Source organism: Lissotriton helveticus, chromosome 7, assembly GCF_964261635.1.
Source record: "Lissotriton helveticus chromosome 7, aLisHel1.1, whole genome shotgun sequence".
Taxonomy (NCBI): Eukaryota; Metazoa; Chordata; class Amphibia; order Caudata; family Salamandridae; genus Lissotriton; species Lissotriton helveticus.
The window spans coordinates 440,242,886-440,266,062 of NC_136068.1; the positions used below are offsets into that span (position 1 = coordinate 440,242,886).

Sequence of the window (23,177 nt, forward strand, 5' to 3'; positions counted from 1 at the left end):
TGTTTGGGACCCTCCTGAAACTCACTACAACCCCCTACTCCTTTGGTTATGGTTTTCTTGATAGTTATGTCATAGGTATGGTTTTCGTGGTGAAAATTTAAAGATTTCCAATACGAATACAGGTATGGACCTCGGTGTACTTTTCGAATGCCGCTTATTTGTTGAATCTCATCATGGACACTCTACATATGTTTTATTCAAGGGTAGTTGCTGATATCGGATTCCTGATATCTGTTTGTGAGCTGTAGTCTGGCGTTCAGATCCCAGCATTCTCAGTTACAATAACACCAGATGCGACAGTTTGATCTTGTTACAAATGCTCGAGTTCCTCTCTCCGGGTATAATTTTTTTTTTCTTATAGTTATTTTTAACATGAGCCAAAGCACAAGCACAAGAACGACTTTCTCAACCCATTAGAAAGACAGTCCCACCTCCTAGAGCCCTGTCCACACATATCAAATAATAAATGGTAGACAGTTCCATCTACATACAGTTGAGAGCTTAATAGGCGCTCCCTTCTGTGAGTAAAAGGAGATGAAACTGTGGGTAAACACTCACACCACTTCGAAAGCTTCTGTGATAGCAGACAACGACTAACATGATAAAGTGAGTCCAGTGCTTAATTCATAGTAAGTCGGTTTCCATTCTCTCCTTCCTTAACCCTAGGGTGTGATGATGCCTCTCCGAAAGCTACACTCCACTTGCGCTCGTCCGAGGGCCTGTTCAGTCGTTCCTGTGTCCTAGGCAATGTACAGACTATCTTTTGTAATTCTTCATCTACTTGTAGCAAGGGTCCTGCAGTCATGATCACCCATGACTTGAAGGCCACTTCCCAGGAGTGGAGGCTGCAGGATTCCAGTTGATCACTTTGCTCCAGCACCACCATCAATTTCTCTCAACATCTTTAAGGCCAAACTCAAAACTATCCTAAGTTTCGAGGGAAAGGCAAAAACTTGCCACTGTTAATTGAACACTGTCCTTCATGACATCTGCTATACCGCTTACTCTATGATTAACCTTTGATGCTACTATGGATCACTATAGTTTCACCCTCGAGTAAAGTGCAGAACATTTTGTTTTCTGAACTTCAAAATGTGGTTATTCCAATGTCTGTGCTTTTCCAATCCAGTGGGGTCTCTGTATTTTCTCTCCATGTTGAACAGGTCTTCGTCTTCTCCCCTTCTACACCATCTGAATTTATGATTTATGAAAATCTGTTGTGCAACAGCTTGATGGCCATTAGTCCAGGCTTACGCTATAGAAAACTATGTGAACAAAATAAAAAAAATAATTCTGGGTGACCCTGATTATTGGCTGAGAACGCTCAAGCAGAACTGTGCATACGCATCTCTGTAAGCGGTTGGCCCGCGCCCCTCAGTGAACAGTCAAGGTATGTACACCCATATGATTTAACGGAGGCATTGCTCTGTCAATCCAAATATTCATTCGCTCAGTATGCTGGAATGGACTTCGTGCCAGTGAAAACTAACCCGCTCGGTTGAGTGAACCCCACAGCCCACCACCAATCATTCCTTTTTTCCATTACAGATTTAGCTCTTGAACCTCTCCTTTCATGTCACATATGCTGGTTTCATGTTCTCCACTTATTGCGTACTCCCGCCTAAGCCCACAATACTCCCCTTTGATGCCACATATGTTGGTTTCATGTTCTCCACTCATTGCGTACTCCTGCCTCTCTGCCTTGTGGTGCACACAAGGCAGAGAAGACTTGGACATGAAACAGACTTCAGCGGCATCTACATGTGTTCCAGTTATAGTCTCCTCTGACTTGTCAAGTCTGGCAACTCTTGCATCCTTCATGCAATTCTGGTAGACAGAAACGTGAGCCACCCGACTCTGTTCTCCAAATTCTCTTTATTGATACAACTGTTCTGAGACTGAGGATGGAGGTATGATTGGCACACCTGCATGTGCATATTTCAGAACCAATCATACAGTCCTCTTTGTGCGGCACCCGCATTTACTGCGGGAAAGCACAAAGCACAAAACAAACACATATTGGCGATTCTTCCTTCGAAGGCACCGAGTGCAGCACAGTGTCCGGTCCTTCACGTGGATTGGTTTCATACAGAGTTCTTTCTGGTTGCTATTCCCTTTACACAGGTTCCCCGGCCACATATCTCCTCCATATTTAGTACATGTCACTTAGGATGAAACTCAGAAACAAGTCACTCCACAGGCCAGTAACTGCTTCTGGAAGGTACGCAAGCGATCTCTACATGATCAGACATCAGACCTGGGATACTGAAACAGGCACAACCTTTCCAACCATTTTGCAGGACTGCCTGCCACAAAAAATAGGTATGTCCTTGTGACCAGGTGTGTGGGACTGGGCATGGGTTACTGACATGCATTAGACTTTATTCCAGATAATTTGCTTCTCCTTACAATCTCCCTTCTTTAAATTTCAGAAAAAGGGGGAAGTCAAGTATGTCGGGACATTTCCTCTGGACAGGAGTGTTGCCTACATCATCCTGAAACTACTCTGTATTTTGGATCACACATTTGTACTCTCAGCTCTGCTGTCAGAGAGATTCTAAGGAGAAGCAATAGCAGAAAATATAGGCTTGAAAAGCATGGTGGTAACATGTTTGCAAAATTAAGGTTCTATTATGGCTCCTCTTCCTTCTTACTTCTAGAACGCTTAAATTCTAGAAACGAAATATTTGGCAAACAAAGAAGAGTAAACCTGGAAAAAAGCAACAACAAAAAAAGCATCAGCTAGTCCAGCAAATCGCCTCTTTTTTATGGAGGTAGTCAATTGGCACACAGTCGGCACTGCTTGTCGAGTAAAATGATGTAACCTTCCCCAAAAAGCAAAGGTGGTGCCAGTGCACTCGGCTCCCCCTATTCAACCCTGGGAGACCGTCTACTGACAGTTCGAGAAAAGCAGAGGGGCGGCAGGAAAATGGCTGGCTTCTCCCAAGGTTAGTTGGAGGCATAGCAAAAGGTTGCAGCGCTGGGGGATAAGCAAGATCAGCAACTGTCTTCTGAAGCAGGCTGTTGTAGCTTTGCTTGACTGGGGAGTGGTTCTTGAGGCAGAAGCACAACACTTCCCTCACATGCGTATATATATATTTCACAGTGGCTCCAAATACCCCAGAGTCTGCAGCAGTAATTTGGTTTTAACAACAAAATGTAGAAGCAGTACACTTTGGACGATTTTTTTAATTAAAATTCTCTTGTATATATATGGATATCATAACTCCCTCCTTCAGTGGTGTCTCTATTTGCTGACTCGTTCCTCCAGCTCTGAGATGCGTCGGTCCTGTTCCTTCACCGTGGCCTTCAGCAGCCTAATCTCCTCAGTCAGCTTCTCCACGACTGGATCCTACGGAAAATATAAAGAGGAGACATAGGTAAGACATAGCCGTTGACACGAGAGCGCAACCGATTCCTAAGTTGTAACTTGCCATCCACTGTGGAGGAGTGCAACGCAGTGCTCCATCATGCAGATGGGGCACCAAAGGCCTTAGCCTGGAGTGTAGGGAGGTTTGGTGTTAACAGAACACTCTTCGATCCTTAATCTGGTTTACACAACTTGCAATTCTTTTATCACCAGATCATCAAGGAACGTAGTGCATCAAAACAGTTACATGTATGATGTGTTGTGCTTTAGCATCTCTGGAGAAAAATACCTTCTGGAGGAAAACCAATGACCGCTCTCTGAATTCAGAAATGTCTTGTATTCTGTGCTGCTCAAACTACCTTGCATCTTCGTGAGAGACAGTTGTTTTCCTTTGGTGCTTGGTTACTTCCTCATAGAACAACATGTTTCGTTCTCTTGAGCCTGTTCGCGCGCTGTCGGCGAGGGACCTTACTTCACCTCACTGTGGTACACCAGCTTATTTTTCTAAAATATGCAGCGGTGTTTGATTACCCTTAGTGCACGAATCAAGAGATGAGGAAATGGAACTAAAACCCTTGGTAAATGTGGATCGAATGCCTTTACCCTACTCGTATTTGAAACTGTGAAGTTCTGATTTTCCCCAGCCAGTGACATTTCTGAACTCACAGAAGTGGTTTACATTTCCAATGTGTGGAGTGTGGGAATTTGGGGGGGGGGGGCATGAGTCATCAACAGGGGGTTTAATATGTTTTCTCTTGGGTTTCAAACAACTATTGTCTGAAAAAGCTACACTGGGGCACCTAGGGCCCAATGACCGGTTACTCACCGGTAATGTATTACTCCGAGTCGTAGCCCTCCCCCGTCCCAGTCCTAACTACATGAGCATAGCTCCTCCCACCAGAAACTCCCAAGCAACTTGAAACCCATCCCTTCCCTCCAGGCCACACCCATACCCTGAGGCATATAACCCAGTGACCTGCCAATCAACAACCTGTACCTAACAAGCACAAGAAGCCTAAACAGGGAGGGAGGGATGGGAACCTGGACTGGGACGGGGAGGGCTACGACTCGGAGTAATGAATATTACCGGTGAGTAACCGGTCATTACCTCCTCGTCAGCCCTCCCCGTCCCAGTCCTAACTACATGAGCAGATACCAAAGCAATAATCGGCTTCACTCACTAGCAAAAAGCAGACTTTATTAAAGCACATAAAAGTCACACCACCGGAGCAGAACACAACACAGCGTCCCCAAACCCAGCAGAATCAGTCCCCCCAACCACCAAACGATAATGGGACATAAAGGTGTGTGGAGAACTCCAGGTAGCAGCCCTGCAGATTTCAGCCATGGAAGCCCCCTGAAAACAAGCCCAGGAAGCCGCCACCCCCGAGTCGATCTTCCCTGAACAGACCCAACACACCACAGGCCTCATACGCAGCACCCACAGCCCATCACAGCCAGCGACTGAGGGTAGCCCCAGAAGGCTTAAGACCCTGACCAGCCAGTCCAAAAGTCACAAAAAGGGATTCCCCCTTACGAAACGGCTCAGTACGCATCAAATAGATCTCCAGAGCCCTCTGAATGTCCAAACAGTGCAGCCGCACCTCAACCTCTGAAAGAGGATCAGGACAGAAAACAGGCAAAACCAGATCCGCAGAGCAGTGAAAAGAGGAAGGGACCTTGGGAACAAAGGAAGGATCAGGCCGCAGCACCACCCGATCAGGAAAAAAACGTAAAAAAGGGGCCGAACAAAGCAAGGAGCCCAACTCCCCAATCCGCCGAGCCGACGTAATAGCCACAAGGAACAGCACCTTGATCGTCAGAAACCTCAAAGACACCTCCAGCAGAGGCTCAAAGGGAGCCCCCTGTAAAGCCCCCAAAACCAGAGGCAGATCCCAACTAGGAGCAAAGGACCGAATGACAGGCTTCTGAAGGAAGCAACTCGCAACAAACGGGACACCAGGGGAACCACCGGGTCACAGACCGAACCCCGAAAGGCCCGAACAGCAGCCCACTGAGCCCTCAGGGAGGACACAGCCAGACCCAAGTCAAAGCTGTCCTTCAAAAAGTCCAAGACCAGCACCGGATCCACCTCCAACGCAGACCACCCACGCGCCGAACACCAAGACTGAAAAGAAACCCAATGCCGGGCATAGGATTTGAGCGTCGAAGGGCACCTGGACCTCTGAATAAATTCCTCCACTGAAGGAGAACACCCCAACGCCACAAGGTTCATCCTCTCAACAGTCAACCCGCCAGTCTCAGGCGGACCAGACACTCCCGAGACAGAGGGGGAAACGACAAGGGACAAGGGACCACCGGCAACCTCCAGCAAGGCCCCACAGCCAACTTCAATAACAGAGGGAACCAAGGCCGCCTGGACCAATCCGGAGCCACCAGGATCACCGAAGCCCGATCCAGTTTGACCTTCAGCAGAACACGCGGCAGCAGGGCAATAGGGGGAAAGGCATACATCAGGCCCCCCTCCCACCAGAAGGACAGAGCATCCACCCTCCAAACCGCGGCAGATCGAACCAGAGAACAAAACGTCTCTCTCAAGGCGTTCCCCGGGGCTGCAAACAGGTCCACCACCGGGACCCCGAACCGGGCCATCAGGCAACCAAAGACTTCCTGAGACAGGCACATGTCCGACAGGGAGGGAAACACCCTGCTCAGGCGATCCGCCTCCGAGTTCAAAATCCCAGGCAGATGTAAAGCCCTCAGAGACAACAAGTGAGACTCCGCCCACAGGCCGATACTCTGAGCCAACAAATTGAGGGAAGCCACCTTCGCGCTCCCCTGGCGGTTGATATAACACACCACCACCTTGTTGTCCGACCGCCCCATCACATCCCTCTGGAGGACCCAAGGCAGAAAATGAGACAACGCCAACTGAACCGCCTTTAATTCCTGCCAATTCGAGGACATTTCTGCCTCCGGCACAGACCAAAGACCCTGCACCGACTCCTGACCCAAGACCGCACCACAACCCAGTTCGCTGGCGTCGGTTGTCAGGACCAACCTCACTTGGGACACAAAGGGCGAGCCCTGTAAGAGGTTCCGATCCACCAGCCACCAGGACAACTCCCGGGCGATGGACACACTCCCCGGGACCAACTGCTCGTAATTCAGAGAGGCCGGATCCCAATGCCCCAGAAGATGATTCACCAGGGGGTATAAGTGTAAACGGGCCCAAGGAACAATCATTACAGTTGCAGACATCAGCCCCTGAACACGCCACCACTGGCGAGCCGTGGAAGACCGAGCCCCCAACTCCTTTTTCAGTTCGTGCACAAGAGTCAGTCTGCGGGGCTCCGACAGGAAGACCTTTCCCAACCTGGTGTTGAACACCCCCCCAATGAACAACAGTTCCTGAGTGGGATGAAGATGGGATTTCTCCAAGTTCAGAATCCACCCGAACCGTTGAAGGAGACTGCAAACCTCCTTGGAATGTGACTGAGCCTGAAGGAAAGAAGAGGAAGAAATCAACCAATCGTCCAAGTAGGGGAAAACCTGTATACCCCGAGCATGCAACAAACCCACCAAGGGTGCCAACACTTTAGTGAACACCCTCGGAGAGGCAGACAGGCCAAACGGTAATACCTGGAACTGGTAGTGATCCACCCCAACACAGAAACGCCGTAACCTCTGTGAATCCGCGTGCACTGGCACATGAAAATAGGCGTCCCGTAGATCGAGAGAAGTCAGGAAATCCCCCACCGACAGGAAGGGAAGAATCAACTGTAGAGTCACCATTTTGAAGGACCGATGAGGGATACACAAGTTCACCGCCTTCAGATCCAGGACCGGACGGAAGTCCCCATTTGGCTTCTGGATTAAAAACAGGATTGAGTAAACCCCCGACCCTGTTGACTCACAGGCACCCTCACCACAGCCCCCTTTGACACCAAGTCCCGAACTCCGTCCAATAGAGCCTGACATTTTGCCTGAGACCTGGGAACAGGGGTAGCTTTGAACACATCCACCGGAGGAGTCCCAAATTCTATTCTGTAGCCCAGCCGTACCACCTGTAGGACCCACAGATCCCGAACGAACTCCTCCCAGACAGGTAAAAAAGAGGTGAGGCGACCCCCCAACCGGCACCTCCAAGGAATCCATCACATAGTCACGACTTGGAGGGACCTGCAGAAGAGGAAGCACCCTCCAAGGATTGCAGGAAGCAAAAAGGGGAAAAACATGGGCTCGAACGAAACGAGCACTGAGACAGCATTGCAAAGAGACAGAGGCCCAACCGGCACGCCCTCGGCTTGCTGAAAAAAGCCCGCCGTGCCCCACACACCTCCCCTCCCTCCCCGGGTGTACCCGCTAGAGCAGGGAACGACCTCGGAAGAGGGGAGGCCGCAGCATGGAGTCACCACCCCACACCAGGCAGTCCGGACCCCCAACCCCACAGTCCCACTACAGCAGGGACTCAAAACATATGCCCCCAAGGTAAAAACAGGCACAATAGGGGTTAAAAACGGGCGCTTAGCAACCTGTTTCACACTTACCCGATAGGAGGCCAATTCCAGTACCCCCCTCGCCGAAGTCAGCTCGGAAGTGATTCCGCAGAAAAAACAAACAGGTTGTTGATTGGCAGGTCACTCGGTTATATGCCTCAGGGTATGGGTGTGGCCTGGAGGGAAGGCATGGGTTTCAAGTTGCTTGGGACTTTCTGGTGGGAGGAGCTATGCTCATGTAGTTAGGACTGGGACGGGGAGGGCTGACGAGGAGGTAATGGATAAGAAACGTTTGCACTCAGTGCAAGTGACACCTCGCTCGTTTTCTTTTAAAAGCTGTATGGTTACTCGTCTGTATCACTTTACATTGTATTATTTTATGCATAGAAACTCAAATATCAACAATAAAATAAAAAATAAAATAATGTTGTTAATAAAAGCTGCATGGTCCTGATGTATTTACTTAGTGCACCTCGTTCTGGTCTAGAAATGAAAGACATTCATGTGTTGCATTTGGAATAGATTTGTGGTGGTAATCTGGGATTGTGTGTGCTTGGGTTCCTAAGGAGTCTGCAAGGCTTGGAATAGGTAGTGGTGACGAGAAAAGAGTTGCATTTAACTGTTTTAGGGTGGATGACTGCGCCTTCAGACATTACAGTTAAACGTTCCTGGTTATGGTGGGTACATGCACTTGCGCCACTTGATCCCTGGCTAACATTTTCATTAGTAAACATTTATACCCGAGAAAATAAGCCCTTTACCCCTTTTCTCATACTTATCATATATAGTGCATTTTTTGTCTGGGGCAGCCATATGGAACTCTCAATGGTACATCTCCACCACTATTATGACTAGAGTGTGCAACGTTTTTTTTTTTACTCAAGCAATGTTCTGTGTAGTTCACAATTATTGGCCTCCCAAGCATGTTTGAGGGGAGTTTCCCGCTTTTCCTTCACCGGCATCGGATGCAGTTTATATCTTGAGAATGGTAGTTGGCACAGACGCCGAAAGTGTTTATCTTGCAAACACTGCAAATTAGCTGTGCTGGTACCTGATGAATCTTTTCTATGGGAGTGCATACTTTTCATAGATCTTCTTCACAAGTGACAACATTTGTGAGAGAAAAGTTCATCAAATCACAGCTGGATACAAAAGCATCACGCGTACTGTGAAAGAGTTGCCCCATTACATTTCTTTTGGAGATGAATACATTACTTACATAGATCTTCCTTGCAAGTGACTCGGCACTCTCAAGGGAAGGGAAAGTCAGATTACATGTATGGGATGATTGACATTACAACGCATGCTTTTACATCGCATGCTTTTACATCGCAGTTATTACAACGCATACCATTACAACGCATAGCGCTTTGGGGTGCTGGATAGTCAATAGTTTAATTTACTATTCCAACTCCAGTCCCCGTGGACACTAGGGAAGGTGTTGGATAGTAAATTAAATCTTTTCCCTATCCTAGAGCGCTCCCCAGCGCAATGCGTTGTAATGGTTTGCGTTGTAAAAGTTGCGTCGTAAAGGCACTGCGTGGTAAAAGTTGCGTTGTAAAGGATGTTTCCCCATGTATGTACAAACACATGGCAGAAAACCTCATTTTCACATGAAAGCCCAACTCATGTAGAACTTTGTGAACTTTAGATATCAACTGTAGTTTTTACGAGGAATATGTGAAGGTTACTAATAAAACACGCATTTGCAATGCATTAGGTTGTGCATTTTGTACAGTTAGAGCTATTGAGGTTGTAAATGTCAATGTCCTTTACCTATGTGTTTTGGTTTGGAGTGTAGTGGATGTATGAATAGACACATCTGCAGCACTGCCTAGAGGGCTTACAATGAGGAATTACCAATGGGACCAGAGAAGCAGCTGCAGCACTGGCTAGAGGACGAAGAATGAGGAATTACCAGTGAGACTAGAGAAGCACCTGCAGCACTGCCTAGAGGACTTAGAATGAGGAATTAGCACTTTATACCATACTTTAAATTAAAACCTCATTACCACATGTTACATAACCTCTAAGAAAAAGTTCACAACCCATTAACCACCAGAAGAAACAGTCTTTTACACCGCACAACAAAGAAATGAAAAGGAACAATTACGATTTTGCACCAAGCTAACAAACTGCCGTTATTTTATAGAATTATTTTTCTGGAACAGTATTGTTCTCCTTTTATCTGCTATATGCTAAGGCAGATATGCTAAGGCAGATAAAAAAGAATCTGAAAAATATGGATTTGTGCTTAAAATTAAAAAAGGTCAATCACAACCTGCAGAAGTTATTGTGGGGCGAAAGGAATAAAAAAAACACATGATAGTTGGGCTAAAGTACACTTTTGCAATAAAAACTCAAATTCCAGAGAATTCTGGACATTAATAAACGGCTTAGTGCGGCCAAACAGAACAGCTGTAACATCTTCCTTATCTGAGAATGAGTGGATCGGGTTCACATCTTAATCCTTATGGGGATAAAACGGAGTTGAAAGGTAGGGCCAATATGATTGAACTAACAAAGAATGACATGATACAAAAAAATTGATATAATGAGCAAACAAATATGTAAGTTAATCCAAAAACAAAAAAAATGGTGCGCCTGGCCCGAACGGTATTCTGTTTGCACTTTATGGGAATTACCCCAGTCTATGGTCAGTATACCTGACAAAGGTTTTTAAGGAAATTGTAAAGTCAGCATCGATACCTGAAACTTGGAAGGGATCATTGAAAGCTCCTATTTAAAATAAAGAAAGGAGTTTGGTCTTTGCCGGAAAACTAACGACTCATTACGCTCCAGGATACTGATGCCAAATTATTTGCAGGTGTACTGTTATCTAACTTATCTGAATGGGCCAGAGAAAAGCAGATAATCCCTCCGAACCAAACTGAATTTACACAAGGCTTAGGTACTACAACAAATATCCTTGTGTTATCTGTACTAATGGACAAATACATTACAAAGAAACAACCACTATACTTGTGCTTCGTAGATTTTAGGTCGGCTTTCGACTGTGTGCATAGAGATCTTTTGTGGCAGAAGTTAATTGATCAAGGTATACCACTCTCCCTTTTAACATGAATCCAACTTCTTTACACTGACATATGGGTCAGGGTCCGGATGGGAGATGGACAAACAGTATCAGAAAAAATACCAACAGCGTCAGGTTTGAAACAAGGTTGTGTACTGGCGCCATTGCTTTTTTAATTTATTTTTAGCTGATCTTACCCAAGCCTTAGATGAGGTGAATGCTTGTCCACCTAAATTAATCATTACTCCGATACCAAACCAGCTATATGCAGATGATGTTATCCTACTTAGTCAAATGAGGGTTGGACTACAACGCCTGTTAAATAAGATTTCTAACTACTCTAAAGAAAATAGAATGCTGATAAACGAAACAAAGACAAAAATTATGTAGGTTAAAAAGTTCAAGGTCACAACACACGTATAAATGGATTTTGGATAACTCTCAAACAGAACAAGTGAGTACATATATATACTTAGGAGTACTATTTTATCACTGAGGATCATTTCAACCACACAAGATTGACATTCAACAAAGAGCAAAAATATTGCAAGCGGCTTTCAGAATTATACAGAAAACCATAGGAGGGCAGAGTTATGGACCGTTTTTGAAAGTAATATCAGCAAAACTTTTGCCAACTCTGACATAGGGAAGTGAAGCATTGTGCGGAAAAGACTCAGTCATAATCAACAATGCAGTCACGGAAATCTATAAAGCCCTCTTTTTAATTCCACATAATGCATTACCCGCACAGTTACGAATGGAATTTGGGATGACTAATCCGGCATTTGGGCGAAAAGGCCAATTTGTTAAAGTATGGAAAAGGATAACAACGGATACTGTAAATCAATTGTGGCAAGAAATAAACTTAAACTGGAAAGCCCAGGCGTGAAAATATCTATTTACACCATTAGAGGAATATTCAGTAAACTCTGTCTGGGAAATTCCAATTACCGTGAACTCATTAAAAAGTTATCAATAGTACACATAGGCATCTATCACTACTCTTGGATAAAGATACCTTTTCAAAAAGAAAACATGGTGGCCTCTAATGAATGGATATACCAAGGTAAAACTGCAACTGTACCTCGAAATTCCTTGGTCTGTGAAGTATAAGCAAATATTCATAAAAGCTTGCTTTGGAGTATTTCCGGGCACATGTCATCTAATGGCATGATTGCGTACAGAGGCACCAACGACTTGTAACTTATGAAAACTTGGTGAAGAGAACATTATGCACCTCCTCTGTGTTTGTCCAGAACTGAAAGTTGAAAGAGTATTCATTCTTAAGAGACGTTTTAATGTTCGTGGAATAAGGAGCTGCAGGCAAGCTCTGATAAGATGCCTTCATACTGACAATATTATTTTAACTTCAGCTTTTGTAAAGTTCTTAACGCGACTGAGAATTAAGTTAGAACACCAAAAAGTAAAAGAATGTAATGTAGGATGTACTTAATATGTAAATAGTATAATGAACTTGATGCCCAAATGTTTTTATAATCAATTTTATAATTGGATTTTATAATTAAGAATTACTGCATATATATTGTAAGGTTTTCAATTAATCAAACAATAAACTTTTCATTCATTCATTCATTCTTTACTCACAACCCACTTGTAAGTCATGCGCCGCTTCATTAACTTATTTAAATAGAACTAGGTAGCTTGACCATCCTTGCTGTCCAGACAGAGGACAGATGTAAGAGTGATCCCTGATTCGCTTTCTTTCTTTTGACCCTACTCTACTAATACAGGTTCTGTCTGCCTCACTCTTACCTTGGAAAACCCAGCTTCATTAGACGAATGGCTTCTGCGTGGTCCTTTGCTGTCCAGAATGTTCTTGTTCACTTTCAGCTCACGGGACTTGCTTGGCACATACCCGTCCTTTAGGGAGATCAGGATGGGATTGGCATTCTTACCGGCAAGCCACTCGTCTGCATCCATGGCAGGGTCCGGGCCTACTGTATCGGGATAGAGGTCCTCTTGGAAAAGGTCTGACTGAAGAAAGCAAAAAAAGACAACATGAGCTTAGATACTAGGAGAAAGAATCACACATCTTTACCAGAGTATCCTAGTATTTTCCTGTGACAACGCTGTTTAAGTACTGGGACACACAGAGTTCATCTAGATACCTCAACTTTGACATGCAGCTCTTACTTCTATTCCATTACTAAGATTTTAACACATCTGACAATGCACGACAATCCCAACTTACAGCACCAGCTGCAATGCCAGTACTAGAACCCATACACAACTCTACCAGTGCACTACAATCCTGACCTGCAGCTATCAATGGTCTCGGCTCAGTGGAGCTCAGTGAAAGCCCCATCCTGATCCACAGAAATCCATACACTGGCCTGTCAGAACAGCCAGTCGGGCACTGCTGATTGTCCTGTACGCCAGTCCGACCCAGGTAGCAACCCTCTGTACTCCAGCTTTCGGACCAACATACAACTTTTCTGATAGAGGTCTTATTCTAAGTCACTTGTGAGTTCCTCACCTTCCTCGGCACTGTCATTGCAATTGGTTCACATTTCCTCTCATGTAATTTGTAAAATCTAGAAGAATAAAATGGGATAAGATTAAAAGGCAGCAACCCTCCTCTTACAACGTCACTGGCACAACGAATGCAGGGAAAGCAACCAATGGAATCTTTCCCTGTAGCAAGGTGTTGAGCAACAATGTATGCACTGGGGTCAAGTTCCTGGCCCGTCCTTGCTCGGATTGTGCCAGGGTAGCAGTATCTCTGCTGTTTTTTATGCTGGAAGACATCTCTTAATGGGCATTGGGGGTGGTTGATGTCAGAAGTGGGATCCCAAGGCCGAAGGAAGGTAACTTACCTGGCTATCTCACACTTGTTGATCTCCAGGCCCCTCTTCGGCATGTATCCCATACCCCGCTGTGACTCCTTGCTGCTGTACATGGACAGGTAGTGCACATAAGGGGCTTCGTCCGTAATCTCAAAGTACCGTATGCTACTGTCCCCCTACGAGGCAAGCAAAGGTTTCATTGGTCGCTGTTATTTTGGAGGCCATAAGATAGTCAAGGAAGTTCAAGTGAATCAGCAGTCCCATCTATCATCCAACCAACAGCATAAAGTTTGCATACAACGGCTTGCCTCGGAACCCTGATGAGGATTTCACACTCTAAACACCATTTACCTTGCACCCCCCTTATCAAGTACTGACAATAATGTGTGAATGCAGGAGGAAACCTTATTTTCTCTCTTTCTTTATGACTCTCAGATCCTCTTTCTCCACTTCGTTTGTGTTAGATTGCATTATCACTATGCTCCCCGCTACAAGGCACCTTTCACCATATAATACTTCCAGACCATCACAGTCTAACTAAAGAGGCAAACCTCCGTCCCCTGCCTAGCTGACACAGTGTCTTGTTGCCTTCTACTCCTTAGATATATCAATGATGCAACATCATGCTTAGTGTACGTCTGTGTGGTTGCATAGCGGCTAGCTCTGCCTTTTATATGCTGCTCTCTGTGCACTACGGACATTGCTGTTTCAACACCTTGTTCAGCCTCGTCTCCTATCCTTTGATTTTATAGAGAGTACCCCTTGCATGCTGCTCAATGGTCAGTGAACAAACACCACGTTATTCCTACACCTTGTGCTGGCTCCAGTACACCGGCCAAGCTTTCACTATGTTAACAGTGACCTTGTGCACAAAGCACTTTGCTTTTTCGACTCCTTCTGCTTCCTCAAGTACTTCTATCAATGTATAACGGACTTAATGTCACTCTTTGCATCCATTTGTATACCATCTGCCACCTGATATATAGCGAGGTGCTTGTGTTATATAAAAATTTCAAATAACTAAATAAATATCTGTACAAAGTGCTCACTGAGCTAGGGCTGACCTTCGCTGATGGTGTGCTGAGAACTGGGCTGTTCACACTCAGTAAACACCCACAAGCTTCAGCTAGGGTTTACCTGAACTAGCTCTAACCTCTATGCATTAACTACCACTCTGCTCATGCACATGCAGTGCCTCTCAGACCTCACGGGTTCACTGAGTTCGCTTTTTCTTGGGTGCCCTGACCACTGTGCTCCTACCATCTTTTTCGCTGCATGCAGTGCCACCGCTACAGCAGGAAGGCGACTGCATGTCTTCCCGCTGCACTTCCTGCACGGTCCAGCCCCGCCTTCTGTAATGCGGTTTGCCTCACATGTTTGAGTGCATATGTGTCTAGATACTGATTGCATCCCATGCAGGTACGAAGGAAACCAACCCAAGCGTGCCCACTTTAGCAACAAGACCGATCATGTAGCTCCACAAAACTGGACCTGAGAATCCATAGTACGTTGTATTGATGGCCATAGTTGTTGAGTATTTTATTGGTAATGTCAGAGCAAATATTTGTACAAATGCCAGCTAGCTCATTATCATTATTCAAAGGTCCAAAGCGAGCTGCCGTTTAATGCTTTTACTCACTGCTGTAATGGGGAGTTACATTAAGTGGTAGAAGTAATCAATGCATTCAAAGGTATCTATCTTCCAGCTTTTTCAAATCATAATATCATATGCAAACCAAAATCTATTATTAATAGTACCATTTGGCAAGCTAAAGCTGTTCCTTACTCACAAAACGCGGCAGAGTTAATTTTAGATAGGATCAATGAACTGTGGACGCTACAGGATGTTAACCTTTTTGTAATGTTTCATCCTAAAATACACACCCTTGTGGTTGTGCCACAACCTCTTCTTACGGTAACTGTAAGTCACAATGTGTTGTTTCTCCAGGGCCGGCTTTAGCGCCAGTGGCGCCCTGAGTGAGTGACAATCTTTTTTGGCACCCCCCAATGACCTCCTTCACCACAGATTCCCTCTCTATCACTTTCCAACATTGCCCATCATCTCTCTATAGCCCCTCTCGCATACCTTTCATTTGTTTTAAAGCGCTACTCAAACCAGTGTAGGATGTCAGAGAACTTTACATCACGCACACATTATACAGAGACAATGAATCATACATGTGTAAATCAGCCTAGAAGAATTGTTATATACGACAACAAGGTAGGAGTCACATGTCACTCATACTAGTAGGCAGTATATTTTGAAAGTTTTTGGTCTGGAGAAGCACAAATAGAGAATTTAAAATGTAAGAAAGTGGTTGCACTTGGTTTTACCAATAAGGATGCAATTCTACCCAACAATCACTTTCTAGCAGCATTAGGATAATGAAAGATTGGGGGGGGAAAAACTAACGTTCTAACCTATATCATGCAGTTTGCATGCAGCTCTTTAATGACAGTTCAAAAGTTACTGTGCTATAGTTGGATTATGAACCTCAAGTTACAAAAGGATCTCTATGATAAAAACACTAATCTAATGAGCTATCCACATAAAATGTAGGTCAGTGATCTGCATGGCACATGTTCTTTGCAGCAGACATGTTAAACTTCTGTGCTACATTATGCTGAGTTAAAACTGTCATTAGAAAAAACACTGATCTCTCTCCAGCAGGAACATTGATTTCCAGAATTATCTTGGCATTTCTATTGTTACCTGGAAACTGCTGGAGACACAAGTAACTCTGCGGTGCATGCTTTTAAACCCATTGTGAGAAAGTGGCTCTATATATACTGGACCAGAATAAGGTACAGTGTGTATAGAGTCCACAAACCCCAGAGGTATAATAGAGGGGAAAGCCAGGTGTGACCTTACTCTCTGAAGTGGTAGCTTGGTCGAGCAGTAAGGCAGTACCCGAGGACAGTGTAAAGCATTTGTTGTACACACTCAGTCAGCAAAAAGTTTCACACACTCAAAGACTGAACTCCAGGCCAATTGTTTTTATATCAAAAGATTAAGGGGTCGATTAGGATGGCGGACGGACCTGCGTCCGTCCGCCACCCCAGAGTAGGAGGGACCGTTGCAGGGGCAGCGGCGGTCCCTCCTGTGCAATTAGGATGTGACCGCCACCCTGGCGATCACATCCTGTATTTTTAACATTGCGGCGGGTGCTGCTTCAAGTAGCACCCGCCGCAAGGTTAAAAATGAAAGCAGTGCATTTGCATGCACAAAGCGCAGGCACCTCGAGGTGCCTGCCGCTTCGTGCACGCAAATGCAGGGGGGTACCATAGGTACCCCCCATGTGAACCCCCCACCCCCCCCCCCCTTCACCCCTGGGGGCCCGCAACGGGCCCCCAAACAAAAGTCCGTATGCCTTTTCACGGCGGAAATGCCGCCGTGGAAAAGCATAGAAATGCTGACATCCTAATATGCCTGGCGGTGTCTGATAGACACCGCCAGACATGTTAGAGCTTTTCAGCCGCGGTCGGAAATCGACCGCGGCGGAAAACCTGCGGACGGTCTTCCTGACCCCCCAGCCATCCTAATCTGGCAAGGGGTCTGTGAAGGCTCCGCAGCGTTTTTTCCGCATCCTCCGGGCCGGCGGACTCTTCCGCCGGCCCGGAGGATGCGGAAAAACCGCTATCCTAATGAGGGCCATAGTTGTTTTATTTCTAGAACCAATAGGTATCAAAAAAATATACTGTTCTCAATATGAGAGGTCTCCGATGAGTACTTTGCAGAAAGGCAATAAACTTTGTAAAGACAATAGGTACAGGGGATGCAGTAGGCAACACAATTCTACACACTATTTAGCATTGAGCCAAATGGATTTCCTTATATAAACACAGTTGATTACTTTGTAGATTGCTTTGGTAATTCCAGGACTGGCTCCTAGGTTCAGTCCTGGGGTCTAAGCTGAAAACAGTTTAGCAAAAACGTTTTAGGTATTGTAGTGATTTTTCAGGAATAAAAAGCTATTTTAAAAGTTCACACTTAGAAACTTTTCAACAGGAATCTGGCAATGTTATCCAATGGGAGAAAATTCAGGTTGCAGGTAAAGTACGATCTCGTTACTTTTGTAACCCAGTACTGGTCTCCTGGGGCCAGCACTGGGGTCTCAACTCAAAACAGGTAAGTAATTAAGTTTCAGTATTTCGTATGATTTTTAAAGAATATTTCTAGTTTTCAAAAGTAGACAGAAGAAATTTCATAGAAAAGCAGACAATGGATTCCTATGGGGAAAATACAAGTTACTAGTAAAACCCGGTAAGGATTACTTTTGCGGTTCAGTACTGGGCTACAAGGTACAGTACTGACTTCTCCCCTGATCACAGGTGAGTACTTCGGAATTCGGAATTCGGGTGATTTTATATGAATATTTTTAGTTTCCAAAACTTCACACTTAGAAGATTTTTCGAGTCAAACCAGTCAATGATATCCAATGGCAGGTGAGTGAGTTATCGGTTTCCAGGTGAGTACTTGGCTGGTGAAGTTAGGGTTCTGGGCATAGACTCAGGGTCCCCCATGGTCAGGTAAGTACAGTTAGTTCACCCCCAGCGGCACAGGGGCGGCCGGGTGCAGAGGTAGTTAGGCCCAATGTTATCCAATGAGGGAAAGGGTGCCTCCGGTTGGTGGCTGCTGGCTAGCAGGCCACGCGGCTGTGGGAGCTGGGTTCCTGGTCACTTGCTCAGGGCAATTGGGGAAGCAGGATAAGGCACAGGTTGCACTGCCAGGGGCACTTGGGCGGCTGGGTGCAGGGTGCTTTTGAGCCGTGGGGCACTCAATGTTATTCAATGAGGAACTTGAAAAGGGAACAAAGGCTGCAGGCTCGGGGACGAAGGTTCTTCTGGAGCGACCAACACTTCGAGGGGTAAGTTGGGGTCTTGGAGGATAGGTAGGCACCCAGGAGTTGGGCACAGGGGGCCGTGGGGCGCCGGGTGCAGGGGTGTCTTTTGAAGTCGGGAAATCTTACTCCCTGCTGGTCGCGGTCGGAGGGGTCCTCTGTCCTGAGGCTGCAGGCGTCATCTGGGTCGTTGAGGAGGGTCTTTGGGCACTGGACTGAGGGTCCCAGTCACCGGGGGGACGTCCTCATGGTCCTGGATCACTCGAGTACGGGCCGGGCTCGGCGGGTGCAGAGTGGGTTGGTCCGGAGCTTCCTGGCTGGCACCAGGGGTGTTGTTGCAGCAGAGCCTCTGCTGATGGGAGTCCCAGGCTTTAAGAGGGTCAAGGCAGGCAGGTCCTCTGGGTGTCCCAATGTTGCTGTCCGCAGGAGTCGCCGGGATTAGGCAGGAGCAGGTTCCAGGATCGACAGGCCGGTAGGGCTGGGGCCAAGTCAGTTGTTGTCATCCTGTTGTTAGCAGCTGCACGGTGGGTGGTCTTCTTCTTTTTTTTTTTTTTTGAAGACCTTTATTTGCATCAGTAGGATAAACATGTGTGGGCCTACAACCAATCCGGCCGGCCACAATTCAAAAACAATCAAGAATCAAAATAAGCGACACAAGGCCAGTTGGCAGGCAAGCAAACATAATTGAACAATGCTAGAGATAGGATAAGCGGCAATAACGGCCCAATATCAGGATCAATGAGGTCTATTTTATAATAAGGGGACAAGGCTCACGGCTGACTCACAAATACGGAAAAACCCAGAAACAGGAATACACCCATGCCAAAACGAGAGGAAGGGTGGGGGGGGAGGAGGATGTAAGGGCACGAGTCGACCGCAGCACAGAACAAACGCAAAATATAGTGGAGAAGCATACAAGTGCTACCAAGATCTCGTGTCCCCCACCCATTAACACGCTAACGGAGGCAAGGGGAGCGAATAAACTGTACGAATCGAACCCACTTCTCACAATACGAGCCTGGGAAAAAGGGGGAGGGGGGGAAAGGGGGGGAGTGGGGAAGGGGAAAGGGGAAGGAAAAGGGGGAAAAATAGGGAGGAAACAAGGGGGAAGAAACCAAAAAGGGACAAAAAGGGGGGGAAAGGAGGGGAAAGGAGCAAAGTAAAATAAAAATAAAAGGAGAAACACAATCGTGCAAGATGGGCGCCACCCCGGGCCAGGCAACCCGCGGCTAATAATACAGAAGAAGGTGGAAGCTGGCGAAAAGAAGGGTATGGCAGTCGTGACGAAGCATCGAGACCGATAAAAGTGGCATAGCTACAGACCCCAACCCACTCATGCCTGAGAAGCGAGGACAGAAGCGGCACCGCTATAAAGGGATAGAAAAGGGCCATAGAACCAAAAGAAAACATCTGAAAGACCCCGCCCACCCGTCCCACCCCGCACCCCTGCAGAAGGCTACGGCCTACCCTCCAAACAGCGTGCCTGTCGCCCTAATCCGAAACCCGAAATATAGTGAAAAAAGAAAGTAGAGGAAGAAGACAAAAAAAGGAGAAGAAGAAATACAAAACAAAAATAAAATGTGAGGGAGGAGCCAGAGGACATGAGCAAACACATTCGGTTACGACCCTCCCCCGACCAACAAATGAATAAGTATCAAATCAATACTACACCTTCACATACAGCAATAACCACAGGGAGGGGGAGGAGGGAGAGATTGTAATGTTTCACCGTGTCGGGAGTACAAACATCAATTCAACGGGCAGGTAAACCAGCAAACTATCATGTCGTGCAATTCACCCCCAACCCTTCCTGACCATGAAACCAACCCAATAAAGGATAATGCGGAGCGGACCACCCAGCACAAAATAATCGTAATGTTGTCCAGAGTCACGGCAGTGATATAAATCAGAGAGAGCCTTCGTACAAAGGGAATACAAAAAGTCAATAAAGCAAATCAATTGTAGCAATAACGACAGGGCAAGCAAGGGCAAGCCGGAGTCCAGGTGCGCAATTCGACGATACAAAGGTACCCCTCCAGAACAAAAGTTCGAATCCAACGGAGCGGGAGCAAACAGCGGCCCACCATAAGTCCCAGGTACCCGGGAAGGAGCAGATCTCCGCGTCGTGTGGAAGTCCTCGAAATCCAGGCGGCGAGGAAGCAAAGGGTCAAAAGTCACCGGCCCATCAAGCGGCCGAAGAACAACAACAGCAACTCAAGGCGCAGCCGAAGGGGGCGAAGCAATGGCGGCATCAGGACGATAGGGGTGCATGAAAGAGCGGCGGCCCAAAATGGCGGCGAGCCGCACGGGGTCAGCAGAGGCACCGGGGGCCAAAACAGCGTACAATGACATCAAGGAGTCCAGGACATCTCCGGGCGTGGGCGCTCGAGTACACACCCAGGCCTCCGCACAGTTCGGCCGGTATGGAGCGTCGGTGCAGAGTGGAGCACCCCCCACGTTGTCGGTAGCCATCTTGTGAGTTTTGCCGCCCCACACTCCACCGTGGGCCCCCAAATAGTTCCCAAATGTAGGACTTTACAGATCCCCGGAGGCTCACAACAACGGCCTCACTGGCACAGGATGGGCGAGCGCCCGATGAGGGGGGGGGGTCCCCTCCGAACAGTGGCAGGCCCCACAGGCGAGAGCCAGGCGCGGGGTTCAGGGTCGCCGGACAGGACAAAGGCGAAGGGACCCCTTCACACGGTCAGCCCCCAACACATCTCGTCCCCCTCCAGCCGCACGGCCCAGTCATCGGGGCCGGTTCAGGATCTCCGGGGCACACGCACAACGGTTCCCACCAGTGGCTCACTTTCGCGGCCGGGGCCGGCAATCTCTTCTCCGCCGGTCGGGTCCCACAGGAATCTCTTCTCTGCCGGTCGGGTCCCGCAAGCGAGGTCCCGGTCTCAAGTGCCCGGAGGCCCCAATCTCACCGAGGGCACAGCTGCGGACCCACAGCACACAGGGACCTCCGGACCAGACGGTGAGTAAGAGTGGGTCTTCAAAGTTCAAATTCTGTATTGAAGTGGCGTCGCAGTGCAGGATATATTGCAGGATAGTCGAGGTTAGCCGGAGGGCCGACGGAGCCGAGCTAAAAGGCGGCCATCACGTCCTCGAGCTAGGCTCCTGGTCTTCTTCTTCTTGATCTTCTTTCTTCTTTTCTTATCGGGATCTAAGGAAGGAAGGTTCAGGGAGCCCCTAAATACTGATTTTAGGGGCGTTACAGGTAGGGCAAGGGCAGGCACCAATAGGTCCCTGTCCCGGGGTGGGTACACCCCCTAGCCTGCTCTTCTCCTGTGGGAGGGGGGCAGGAGCCTAGCTGTGATTGGGCAGGGCTCCCCATCTTCAAGATGGCCGGAGCCCGGGGTCGTGCTTCACCTCGTCTCCCCCACCTAAGGAGTGGGGTTGGCACCGGTTGGCACCCCCCCTTCCTGACGTAGTTTTTCCCACCAGTCTTCCCGCCAGAGTGTGGGTCAGGACTGGTGGGGGCCAGTTGCTGGGTACAGCAAATGGTCTGGAGAAGCTCACAGAGGCGAATGCCTTTGAAGATTCCCCCTGCCCATCCTGGGGGGACTAGCACCTCACCCAGGATGTGCATTGTTGCAGGCCCTGGAGAGCGGGGGGATCTCCACCCAGGGGTCCAGCAACATGTATGCGGTGTGGCAGCCTCTGCAGGCACTCAGCCCTGACGTGGATTGTGGTTAGGTTTCAGGGGGCATCTCTAAGATGCCCTCTGTGGTGCATTTCTCATTAAATTCCACACTGGCATCAGTGTGGATTTAATGTGCTGAGAAGTTTGATACCAAACTTGTCAGTTTTCAGTGTAGCTATTATGGTGCTGTGGAGTTTGTAATGTCGACCTCCCAGCACCATATACTCTTAATGGCATCACTGCATTTACAGTGCCTAGGAAGGGCCCTGGGTATTGTAGGGGCATAGGGCTCATGCATCTGTGCCCTCACCACTGGCACAGGGCACCCAGCTAGAGGGGTGACTGATGTATGCCAGGGCAGTGGGTTTGTGGGCATGGCGTACTTAGGCACTCAGCCTGCACAGGAAGTGCGTGGGTGCCAGGGTACAGGGCCCCTAAGGGTGGCACAATAAGTGCTGCAGCCCTTAGGGTTCTCCTCTGGTCACCATGCCCTGGGTACCTAGGGTACCATTTACTATGGGCTGACAGGTGGCCAGAGATGCCAATTGGGTTTCAGTTTCAACACAGCTTTAGGGAAGGAACACAGGCCCTGGGTACCTGGTTGGCAGGAGCCAAGGGCACACTCCGTCAAGCACATCAGCAGTCAGAAAAAAGTGGGGGGCATACCAATGCAAGAAAGATGGCACTTTCTCACACCCATGATTTATTTTTAAACTCCGCTCCACTCCTCCTCAACCCCACAAACTCAGCACCTGATGCAGCTGCACCAGTCGCAATGTCCAAGGCCCAGCCCTGCATTTCTCTGTCCTTTCATCTTACCATTCTAACAGACTCCAAACAAGTCTTTATTGGATTTTCGGTGAATGTTGTCAAACACTGTGAATTCCCAACTGCAGTGAGTCTCCATCTCAAGTTCTTGTAGCAGAGTGGCCTTATCTTGAAGTTCAGGACAGACCTTTTGGGCTTGGTCATTGTGTCTGTGGTCTAAGAATCTATCCACAGTAATGTCTTCCTCT

At 47.4% G+C, this 23,177-nt stretch overlaps 1 protein-coding gene across 1 annotated transcript in view; it reads right to left on the minus strand.

Annotated features, from left to right (window-relative positions):
- Positions 1 to 1,856: 1,856 nt before the first annotated feature.
- Positions 1,857 to 23,177, minus strand: part of LOC144768574 (coronin-1A-like) — a 272,005-nt gene continuing 250,684 nt past the window's right edge. The window contains exons 8-11 of the mRNA XM_078652351.1: positions 13,702 to 13,847; positions 13,362 to 13,419; positions 12,638 to 12,859; positions 1,857 to 3,352 (exon numbers count right to left, since the gene is read on the minus strand). Of these exons, the coding sequence (XP_078508477.1) occupies positions 3,248 to 3,352; positions 12,638 to 12,859; positions 13,362 to 13,419; positions 13,702 to 13,847 (531 nt within the window). The 3' untranslated portion in view covers positions 1,857 to 3,247. The remainder of the gene's footprint in view (positions 3,353 to 12,637; positions 12,860 to 13,361; positions 13,420 to 13,701; positions 13,848 to 23,177) is intronic.